We start from the raw sequence: 12614 nt of genomic DNA on the forward strand, positions 1-12614 counted from the left end.
TCCGATTGGACCCCTAGCCTGGGAACCTCCATATGCCGTGGGAGCGGCCCAAGAAATAGCAAAAAAAGACAAAAAAAAAGAGAATACTTCCCAACCCCATAATTATCTAACCCTGTTTCTTTCATTCTGTTGGTATCCATCTTGTAATATACTTTCAACTTATTAGTGTAATATACTTTGCCAAATTATATTAAATTTGATTCTTATTCTTTGCTCAAATCTCCCTGTTAAAGTTATTTCCCCAAACCCTTCCAAATATTCTATGTTTGTAATAGATTGATTTTTCCAATGATGGTCTAATCTCCAATGGTAATATTCTAAGGAACTGACTTCAAAAAATAAAAACAAAACTAACTTGCAATGTCCAATGAAGGCATTAGATACCCACTTTGGGGTCACATATTTTAAGGAAAATTCTGTACTGGAGTCCTTTGGGGTTTTATGTAGCTTTAAATTGTTAATGTAGCTAATGACATAGTGCAATGGCTGCTAAGAAAATTACATTGCTTAGCTTGAACCACAAGATGCTCTGATAAATGTGATAAGAAATACCTTTTAACATTCACTTATATTAAAAAAAAAAAAAGAAAGAAAGAAAAAGAAAAACATTCACTTAGCACTGGTTCCTGGAAGGACATATAATATAATAGCTTAAGTCAAGAAAATAACCTTTATTTACTCCCAGCCTTTTATTTGAACAGTGATTACTGTTGTGCCTTGGTATAAACTGCCCTCAGTTAATTATTACTTCCTCTGCTGATGACCGTGGCTAAGTACTACATGTAACAAAACTTGTCTTTTTTTAAAAAAAAAATTTTTATTATACTTGATTTACAATGTTCTGTCCAATTTCTGCTGCACAGCAAAGTAACCCAGCCGTAATCCATATACATTCTTTTTTTCACATCATCCTCCATCATGTTCCATTGCAAGTGATCAGATATAATTCCCTGTGCTATAATATATATAGCAAAATCTCATTGCTTATCCATTCCAAACACAACAGTTTGCATCTATTAACCCCAAACTCCCAGTCCCTCCCACTCCTTCCCCCTCCCTCTTGGCAACCACAGATCTGATTCTCCATGTCCATGAGTTTGTTTCTTTATTTGTGTGAGAAAGACAAGTACCATGGAGTAAAATAACTTCTGAGAGTCCTGTTTCTAACTGTGACATGTGTGTGCCTTCATGAAGTAGGCTGATATTATCTGAGTTTCTCCTTTCTTTCATCAGTGAACTCTGAATAAACTGTAGCAAATTAACCTCGCCCGCGTTAAAGAGCTTTTGTCTGTTGTTGGTCCCAGAGTAAGAGCTCAGCAAATGTTTGTGGAGTAGTCTGGCTATTTACTATATCTCACAATACCAACTGAGCTTCTTATGTCAACTGTGGTATTTCTTATTTACTTATAAATTATGGATCACTTATTTTGTGTGCTTTCCATATCTTGAAGAGAATATCTTCAGTTTTTTTTTTTTTGAGGTGGAAATATACCAATGCACAGGTAATAAATGTACCTGAACCAAATGTAAAATGGTAGCTTGACTAGCTTCTTTTGAGACTCAATACTTCATCTCTTTAAAACTCTTTCATCATCTTACTTGCCTTTTTCATCTCATCACATCTTCCTTTAAAACTGCAAAGACAAAACACAAAGTTGTAAGTGTATTCTGGAACCTGACCAGGGTTGATAGAGGAGAAATTGACTATTTTTTTTTTTTTTGCTATTTCTTGGGCTGCTCCCACGGCATATGGAGGTTCCCAGGCTAGGGGTTGAATCGGAGCTGCAGCCACCGGCCTTCGCCAGAGCCACAGCAACACGGGATCCGAGCCTCATCTGCAACCTACACCATAGCTCACGGCAACGCCGGATCCTTAACCCACTGAGCAAGGGCAGGCACCGAACCCACAACCTCATGGTTCCTAGTCGGATTCGTTAACCACTGTGCCACAATAGGAACTCCGAGGAGAAACTGACTATTTACTTGTTTCCTTTTCTACAATTATATCATGCACTTTCTCTGTAGCTCATACTTTTCATCTTGCCAAAGTATACTTCTTAGAGTTGCCTGACAGTTATGTGTGTTTACGTGATAACATCCAGTTGCATTGAACGTGTCCTCTTGTATTGTAGGAGCTATGCCTGTCCCAGACCAGCCTTCGTCAGCCTCAGAGAAGACCAGCTCCTTGAGCCCTGGCCTCACCACTTCCAATGGGGATGGCTCAGAAACAGAAACCACCTCCGCCATCCTTGCCTCGGTCAAAGAACAGGTAGAAACATTCCACTTTTATGACATGCATATGGGGACATTTTAAAAATTCTTCTTTCTGGATAAAAGATGGTGATTTAATCATGTTGGAAAGAAAATCATGATTTTCTAGCAGAATGTTGGCATTCATTATAAAATTACTATTAAAATCTGGTTAGAATAGCTTTTGACTCAGTTTTTATTCAAGGTATAGGCAGCTTTCTTTGAAGAACTATTCTGCAGGAAAAAATTTTAAAATTACAAAATTTCTATAGGCGATGTTTTAGCCGATTCGGTGATAGACCTGACATTTAATACTGTTAAGTGTATGAAGCCAAGTAGTTGGTCTTTAGAAAATATAAAGTCTAATAAAATTTCAAAATGTATCTACTGTGTTAAGCAATTAGTGCCAGTGAGAGCAGATAAATATCCTGTTGGGCCTAAGCAAACTGGTTTTCCTATAGTTTCTGAGATGCATCTGGAAGAATGCATTTCAGAACTTTTCTTGCAAAACTAAATCCTGCATGATTCTTTCTCACTATTTCTTGGCCATAAAAATGTATAAGTAAATAGAATTTGAAGTCTTAGATGTGAAAGTAATACACATTCATAAAATTCATGATCTTTGTAAATAAAAGGTGATAAATAATCAAAGAAAGCTGGAAAATCAAGATTTTAAAAATTTGTTTCTTTTTCTTTTCATGGGCTAGATTATAAATCAGTACTTTTTTAAGTAGAAAATTACCCTGTGTTTGAGTTATATGATTCAGGGATGCTGAATTAGCAACAGCATAGGGTAAGAGTAACATAACTTCCCTGATCCCAGGAGCATCTCAACAGAGCAGTAGACTAAGTGAGGCAATTAAGAACTCAAATAGGGAAAAGGCTTCAGTTTTCCTTGAGGACACGGATTTTGTTCAATAAACAGGGACTGATTTAAGTAACGGTAGATGGCCAAGCCATCAAGGAGTAACTAAGGAAAGATTGATGGAAAGGATTAATGATGCTGTTAGTCAGAAGTGTGTCGCCAGATCAGAAAGTGTGAAGTAAAATAGGTAGACAAGGAGTGGAACAGATTTATTGGAAAATGTAGTTTTTGAAAATCGTAAGTAAGCAGAAAATTAGGTTGAGACCTAGGCTGTATTGCTTGATTAGTTTTTCTAAAAGCCTACTGTGAGAGTTTTTTGATTATTTTTAAATTTTATTACTTTATGGAAGAGGGGAGCAAAAGTTCATGCCACTCCTCATACTCTAGAGACTGCTTTGTTATATAGCTGGGTTACGCCATGATTTTTTATTCTGGTATGGTCTAGAAATCTTGCTAGGCCACTGGCTTTAGATTGGTGACAAAATATAAATTATAAGGTATAAATTTAGAGAAACAACAAGACATGTCTGATGAAAACTATAATATTTTAACAAAGCATGTAAGAGAATTTAGAGTAAAGGACAAAGGCATGCCATGGTCCTGTGTAGAAAAGCTTGATATCATAACATTATTACCCTCTCCCGAATTACTATAAAATTTAGGCAGTTGTAATCAGGATTCTGTGGTGAATTGTCTCTTTGGCAAGCTAGATCAAACTTATTTATTTATATATTTATTTATTTATTTAATAGTCTTATCCATGGCATATGGAGGTTCCTGGGGCCAAGGGTTGAATCCCAGCCACATGCAACCTGTGCCTTAATCAACAATACCAGATCCTTCAACCCACTCTGCTAGGCCTGAGATTGAACTCTTGCAGCCATAGCAACCTGAGCTGCTGCTGTCAGATTCTTAACCCACTGTGCCACAGAGGGAACTCCCAAACTATTTTCAAAATCATATGGAAGCATAAAGATACAAGAGTTGCAAGGAAAATTTTGATTGAAATATTTTACATTACCAAACATAATAATCACAGTAGTGTCCAGTTGGCCCCAGATAGAAAGAATGATCTTTGTAGGACATAGCTGAAGATTCAGAACAGATTCAAAAATATATAGGAGCCTAATTCATTTAATGTGTCTCAGTGAGTACAAAGCAGTGGTTCAAATGGTGTTAACATAACTTATATTCAGAAATAAATCTCAAAGGGAAAACAGTGTAATTATAAAAATAAAATTATTGACATATAGGAGAAGCACTGGGAAAATATTTGTACAAATTAGAGGTGAAGGCTTTTAAGTATAACAGGAGACTCAGAAGCAATACATGAATGGTTGGTTAAGTTGGTTGTCAATGTGAATATCCACAATAAAAGCAAGGAATAACTTCACATCTAAAAGGACAAAAATAGGCCAAGAGAAAACATGTGCCACAAATGTGACAAAATGTTGATATAATTACTATATTAAGACTTCCTAATGTTGATGACAAGAGAAATAAAAGAATAAAGAATTAGGGAAAAAAATATCAACAGGCAATTCAGAGAAGAAAACTGCAAGCAACCGAGAAATATAGGCTGATATTTTTTACCCTAATGTACCAGTTAAGGACATAAAATTCAAAATAAAAACATGAGTTTCTTTAATTTATCAAATAAATAAACACTAAAAAGTAGTATCTATTGTAAGCTAGCTACAGTTAAATTTTGAGGAAATCCACAGTCTTTTCCATTCCAAATGAGAATGTGTATTGCTGGAATCTTTTTGTAAAGTGATATATTGATGTGAATTGCCTTGTGAAATACTCCATAGCCTTTGGTTGGTCATGCTTAGATTTATGTCCTATAAAAATGAGTGACCTTGAATGTAGGGTAATAAGTATGAATGTGTATTGCACAATTATTTAGGATTATAAATAAATGGAACAGTGTTGATTGATGAAGAGTTGTAAAAATGGTATCTCCTTTATATAATTATTTTCATATAAAAATATGTATCCTTTCCATGTGGTGGTTAATAAAATGAGTCAGAGCTTTATATCTAAACTTTGAAAAAACTCAATGATGATTTTAGAAGTGACATAGCACTGTATTATCCTGTTTGAAAAAGCAAGAATAATGAACGTATTTTTTGTTTGTACATGTTTTGATTTTCTAGAAAAGTGTAGAAGAAAGTAAGTCAAATTATTTGATTGCCGTATGTGTTTACAGTTAGAGGTGAGAATGAGCAGAGGACGTAGAGGATCAGGAAATGTATCAAAAATGCAAAAAATAATTGGGAGACTGGAATAAATATTAGTTGGGTTTGGATAATAGGAAATAGTCCTTCGGCTGGAATACTGAAGTCTGTAGTTGAGAGCGTGGGTAAGCTACTAAAAGGAAGAATACACTATGGTAAATAAGTGGCCTCTCTAAATCCTTGAGGAGAGTTTGATCAAAGCTTACTGTGAAGAGTTTTTTCCCTAAGATAAATGCGTTGCTCATTTTAGGACAGTAGGAGTGAGATAATTAAGGTGGCAGGTAAGTAATGTGAGGAGGAATGAAAATCTGTCTTGGGAAGCTGAGAGAGCAAGTGAGAAGACCCAAATCAGAGACATGGGTGGCAGGTCCCATGTGTAGTGTCTGTTAATCTGAAGGCAGAAATCAACAAGCAGCAGAGTGCATGGACTTCCTCGGTGTGGCCCCATGCAAACAGCAAACTTCTTTCTTCACTGGGGGATTTTTGTTCTAAATTATTCCTTTTTTTAAAGTTTTATTGAAGTATTATTGATTTACAAGGTTGTGATCACTTCTGCTATACAACAAAGTGATTCAGTTATATACATACACACATCCATTCCTTTTCAGATTCATTTCCCATATAGATCATCTCAGAATATTAGAGTTCCCTGTGCTATACAGTAGGTCCCTGTTGGCCAACCATCCCATATACCACAGTGCTAAATTATTCTTAAAACTTACTTCCTTTCTTTTCCTTAGGTATAGACGGTCGTATGTGGAGGTAAAACTAAGTTAAATATGTATTTTGAAAAAGATTAGCTGAGATTAAGTAAAGGTGACTTTAAAAATTAATACCTTCTATGATTCTTAATCATTATATGCACAATATATTTAAAAATGTTTTCACTTAAAGAATATATCTTACCTGGTCCTCTTTAGGTGCTAATGAGAACTAGCTTTCTTGAGTAAAAATCCTTCTTAGTAATTTTGAGAATTTCACGTGAAACATTTTATGGCATCAACCTTAGGTACCACTCTAGTTCTCCTTGAGGACTGACCTCAGCTCTATAGGTGGGAAGTGATTGTTTTATCATAGAGAGCGCATGTTCTCGCTGACTGCCATGTAACAGGTTTTGTAATTTAACTACTTGTTCATTAAACATATTGAGTGCTGTATATAGGCAAATCACAATAAAGGCTAATAATGGAAATGTATATTTAAAAAAAAAAAACTCAGTCTAGTAAGAGTTCATGGGAATAAGTTGTTAATGAGACTAAGAACACAAGTTCTTAGGCTGGTAGTAGACACTGCACAGATTAAATCCTAGTCTCTAACCATTGAATGGAACTTAAGTCATGGCAAGCCCTGAACCCTGAAATGCATCACACATAGCATGTATGACGTAACTGAGACGTTTATAAGCCGAGCCCCGAAGTGTTTGAACACAACAACCCTGGACTGCTCAATGAAAAGGTGTTTGCTGACCTTTGCATTGTTGTTCTGATTTCCCATCTTGATTGCTTTTGAACTGGTGAATTTTATACTTATATATTAACATAAGTAGAACCATGATTTATGCTATACTCCATGGATAATTTTCTGTCTCATTTCCAAGTCTCTCTTCAATGGGGCTCTGAGAGGGAGGCACCCAGTTTCCACTTCCTTTCCTGCAAATGAGGTGGGCTGATGGCTTGGTGCAAGAAATGTGTCCTCAGGCACAGTCAGCTGGTTTTGAGGTGCAGCTTCTTTGGGGTCTGTGGACAGTTGGGCTGAGCCGAGGTGGGGAAGGAGAGGCATTGGATATGATGGGATGAGGAAATGATAAAAAAAATATAGCTCCTGAATCGATGCTGAATGAAAAAGGGTAGAAGATAGAGAAGTTGGTAGGAATTGGAATCACGGAACGAATATATACAGGTGGTAATGGCATGAGAAACAGGTGCTTAAATCAAGAATTTGGAAGTAATTATTGTTAATGTCGAGACCTGGGTTATGACTCTGGGAAATAAGATCAAATCAAATCAAGAGAAAAAGTGTGTTGTTGACTGTGAAAGCTGCTGTAGGGAGGACAGGCCAGCGCTGATAAGGACAGTGAGCAGAGCCTCAAATCCCCATCACTGGGAAGGAGAGACCCCAGTTGCCTCAGAACTGCAAGAAGCACAGGTTTGCCTGAGAGTAGCCATGCTGATCTTCATTTCCATGTTTTTATTTTTTAAAAAATTAGTATAACATTGGTCTGTACTCTTAGACATTTACATTTACTCCCACCGTGTAATGTTGATCTGTGTATTTTATCTTAAACCAATGTGTGCTATTTTGCTCTTAAGAAAACCTTGACTTTCCTAAAAAGACTCTTATTTTGAAATACACTTCTTTTCCTTCAGTTGATCAGTGTTTCATTTGATCATTACCTGCTTCCAAAATTGGCATTCAAAGGGTCTTCTTATATAAGCTGGAAAAATTACAGGGACTTTTTAAAACCTTTTTTAAATTGATGTGTAGTTAATTACAATGTTGTGTTAATTTCATGTGCAAAGCAAAGTGATCCAGTTATATGAATCTGTATATATATATATATTTTTTTTCTAGACCCTTCCCTGGGGGACTTTTTAAGTTAAATTTTTTTTTTTATTAACTTGTAGTTGATTGACAATGTTGTGCCAGTTTCTGCTGTACAGCAAAGTGACTCAGTCATATATATTTTTATGTTATTTTCCATCATAGTCTATCCCATGAGACTGGATAGAGTTCCCTGTGCTGTATAGTGGGAGCTTGTTGTTTATCCATTTTAATGTAATAGTTTTAACCACAAGTCTATTCTCTGGAGGGATTTTTTTTTAAAAAAACCTTTAGAGCCCATATAGTTCATTGATCTTTGTAAATTATTATAGCTGAGATAAATGTTTTTTGTAATGATTCTACTGGTGAAATATATTTAATAAAAAGATTAAAGAGAACATTCTATATATGTAACAGTATATGCAGATGTGTCATTTTGTTGCATTTATTTAATCAAATGCCTGCTTCATGCATAGAACTATACTTTCCCTGGGTAAAACACAGATTTGGAGTTTGCCTCCAAGTAGTTAACAATGAAGCTAAAAATATAAGAAAAATAAGGATTTCCATGTGGCACAGTGGAAACGAATCTGACTAGTATCCATGAGGATGTGGGTTCAATCCTTGGCCCCACTCAGGGGTTTAAGGATCTTGCGTTGCTGTGAGCTGTGATGTAGGTTGCAGACGAGGCTCAGATCCCAAGTTGCTATGCTTGTGGCACAGGCCAACAGCTGTAGCTCTGATTCGACCCCTAGCCTGGGAACTTCCATATGCCATGAGTGTGGCCCTAAAAAGCAAAAAATATGTGTTTGTGTGTCTGTGTCTGAAAAGGAATATATATAAAAAGTTATAAAATATTACAAAATAGTAGGTGATTTTAATAATACACTCTAGTCAATATGACTCCAAATAATTTATACCAATGAAAAAATTCCTTAAAATTGATAGTGTTTATAACTTAAATACTCTATTCTCTTGTTCTTTAAATTCCACAAGGATTGAAGATTATATTATTGATTTCAGAGGAAAATTTTAGTACCATCATTTAGATACTAAATTATTACTAGTATCTAAATATTAGTATTAGATATTTTTTAGGTCATGAAATAGAATTCTCTAGCTTTTAATCATTTTTATTATTATATTTAATATGGGAAAATAGGAATTAAGGCATTTCTAAGTTTCCAGGCAAAACTACTTCACAAGGACTTTACATATTTTGAATAATATGAAGATATTAAGAAAACATTTAAGAAGATTTACCTTACCCAAAATCTAAGAAAAGCTGGATCACTTACATTGACTCCTATGTGAAGGTAACATGGCTTTATTTTATAATTTTAAAATTATTCCAGCTCTGTATAAGAAGAGTATAATTGGGAAGGAGTACATTATAAAATGCTCTCTTAATTGGTATTTTTCCAGTGTTACATATCACTGCAAAATCTTTCATATTATTAGTGTTACTGTAATGTGCAGTGGTAGTTTCTGATAATACAACCAAATGACCTCTATAACTAATCAGTTTCCAAACTATATTTTGGAAAAGCATTTTATGAAAGTAATAACAAAATTATCATCCATGAAAAAGAGGAAATTAAAACACCTTTAGGAAAGGTCAAGAAGAGAGAGAAGGATTATCTGCAAAGACTAGTGAACTTTATATTCATTTAGTCAGAGAAGAAAATAATTAGATTGTAGTGCCACAAGTTGAGCTTTTTCCATATATCAAAATTAAAATGAGCGCTATTTGATTGATGATTTTAATATTTGTTTCCTGTTGTAAGGGAGATATAGGTTGAAGGTGAAAAAGAAAAAGAGCATGGACTGTGTTAGGAGCAGTGAATGTCTGTTTCAACATATGAATGGAGATAAGGCATAAGCCAGGAGTCTGTAGACCCTGGTCTTGGTAGATGATATAGTTCATTACAAGGAAGGGGCGGAGCCTGGAGTCATCAAGGATCAGACACCCTTGTAGACATTGTATACACAGGAGAGGAGGTGGTGTAGATGGAGTGACCACCTTGGGTGTGTAGGCTTCCACTAGGGCAAACAAAGCAAGTACGTGGTGTGTGCAGAGTTCTGGAGTTCCAGCTAAGGAAAGGGGTGGTCAGCAGACTGATAGGACCTGCTGGGTTTGAATCAAATATGTTTTTTTGTGGATCATGGATTTTTGCATCACAAAATTGATGGTTGAAACTAGAGATTAAGGAAGAAGGGTCCTGAGCTATTTGTAAGATTTGGGGAATTAATGCTAAGAGTTCTGGCTTAATACCTCTGAAAGTGCAGATAGGTCATCTTCTTCCCTCCTTCACCCCCCTCCCCACCCACTCCATGCTTCCTCCTTGTGTATCCTGTTATTTTGACTTTTTTCAAAACTTGAATTTCCCCTTAACATTTTACTTTGCAACTCTTCTCGAGACAGATATATACTCATCCATCTTTTTAAAAACCCCAGATTCTATTCTATGAATTAATTCACTTGGTTGCTGTCTCCCACTGAAGGTATTAGATGTTCATTGTTTAGGGGACTGAAGGCTGTATTGGGAAAAGTAAAAATGGACTATTTCTATATGCTAAATAAGAAGATAAGCTTTTTAAAAAGTTTTTACTGAAGTATAGTTGATTTACAATGTGATAATTTCTGCTGTAACAAGATAAGCTTTTTAATAAGTGACATGACATTATAGGGCATTTCTGATGTTGCTTTGTTTTTTTATTTTTATTTCATTTTTTGTCTTTTGAGGGCCACATCGGCGGAATATGGAGGTTCCCAGGCTAGGGGTCAAATTGGAGCTGTAACCACTGGCCCAAACCATAGCCACAGCAACGCAAGATCCAAGCCTAGTCTGCGACCTACACCACAGCTCACAGCAATGCCAGATCCTTAATGCACTGAGGGAAGCCAGGGGTCGAACCTGCGTCCTCATGGATGCTAGTCAGATTCATTTTTTTGAATATTTTAAATGTGATATTTTAATAATTTTTGATGAATATTCTACTATAAAATAATTTATGGACATTGTGGAAAGTTTAAAAACTCAGAAAGGAATAAAGATGCACTTTTTGTTTGAGGGTAACACTGTAGTTGTTGTGAATATTTGGGAAGATTTCCTTCTAAAATTTTTACGTGACTATAATTTGTACAGATTTTTGTTTATCTTTATATTTTATACTTCTTTGTACATTTAACATTGTATCACAGGCATTTTTCATATCACTAAATTTGAAGCATTTTTCTGATGCCCATTTATATTTATACATAGTGAATTATTTAATATTAGAATTTTACTTTTTTATCTTAGTTGAGCTCTTAGGTTAATTCAGTTTTCTCAGATGGAAAAAAAAATGACAGGCTCCCTGAAGCAAAGTTTTGAGAATAGGAGTTCCCGTCATGGCTTAGCGGTTAACGAACCTGACTAGCATCCATGAGGATGCAGGTTTGATCCCTGGCCTCCCTCAGTGGGTTAAGGATCCTGCATTGCCGTGAGGATGCGGCTTGGATCCTGCCTAGCTGTGGCTGTGGCATAGGCGGGCGGCTACAGCTCCGATTTGATCCCTAGCCTGGGAACCTCCTTATGCCACGGGTACGGCCCTAAAGAGACAAAAAAAGAAACAAACAAAAAGTTTTGAGAACAAGTTTAAAGACCCTTATAAAGTTGCTGAGAAATATGTCATTTTTAATTACTGATAAGAGCCATAGGCAGGGCCTATGAAGCAAGAGCTCCTGAGGTATAACGCTGTACACGGTTTGTACAGAGCAGGAAATTAACGAATAGACTATTCTAGAGGGAGTAAATGGGAAAAACATGTTTAGTATTCAGAGGAACTGAACCAAATATGATAGAAATACTCAAGATAAACATGGACATTATCATGGACAAGGAAGTAATGTTAAATAATATCTCAAAATAACAAAAACATTTTTTAAAAGGACAGATGTTGTTTCCTTAAATTTGATCTATTTTAATAAAATATATTTACATATTTCTTGAAAATTCATAAGTACAACTTACTTCATCAGATGTGTCATTAAATAATGACTTTTTCTTTAGTGATTATTTAGTTCAATATTTTTTATTTATGACCAAAGAAACTCAAACTTTAAAAAATATTGTTTCCCTACCATATAGGAAATTGCTATAGAACTGAAATGAGAAATTTGCTTGTTTTTCTCTATGACCAAGGCTCTGCTGAGGTCAAGTTAAATGGGACTCTTGCCTTTGTTCCTTTTATTTAACTTGGAAAATGGAGGTGGGTCATTTCACATCAGTTTGATTTGCAAAGTATTTTTGGCACCTGAAGAAATCATTAATGAGACTCCAAACAGATAGAATTCAGCAAACTTAACAACTCCATGTTAGTTAATGTCTGTAGAGAAAACACGGGGTGACAGGAGTCCTGTGGGTTAAATACCATAATATCACTTTCCTGGAATGTTCCAGTTTCTGAGAATTAGTGGTGTGGACTGACGTTAATCTCTGGCATGTTTCAGTGACACAAGGGTAAACATGCCCCAGGCAGCCCATCGATCATGTTCAAGTTGCTGTCATGTGGCTGCAGTCATTAAAGGAATGTGCAGGTTCATGCCCTGGGCTCTAAATGAGCTGGCTGTGTAATGGGCTACAATGGAAAAGTGAAGACCCGCACCCTCCTTTTTCACTAATGCCAAGTTCTGACTTTAACTTTCTATTCATTGGCCTTTGGAAGCAGCTGAA

General features: G+C 35.7%; 1 protein-coding gene across 3 annotated transcripts in view; it reads left to right on the forward strand.

Moving 5' to 3' along the window:
- CTNND2 (catenin delta 2) overlaps nucleotides 1-12614 on the forward strand; it is a 1041823-nt gene that overhangs the window by 177524 nt on the left and 851685 nt on the right. For all 3 annotated transcript variants that reach the window (XM_047768122.1, XM_047768109.1, XM_047768114.1), the window contains exon 2: nucleotides 2133-2269. In XM_047768122.1, the coding sequence (XP_047624078.1) occupies nucleotides 2133-2269 (137 nt within the window). The remainder of the gene's footprint in view (nucleotides 1-2132; nucleotides 2270-12614) is intronic.

This window comes from Phacochoerus africanus, chromosome 1, assembly GCF_016906955.1.
Source record: "Phacochoerus africanus isolate WHEZ1 chromosome 1, ROS_Pafr_v1, whole genome shotgun sequence".
NCBI classification, from domain to species: Eukaryota; Metazoa; Chordata; class Mammalia; order Artiodactyla; family Suidae; genus Phacochoerus; species Phacochoerus africanus.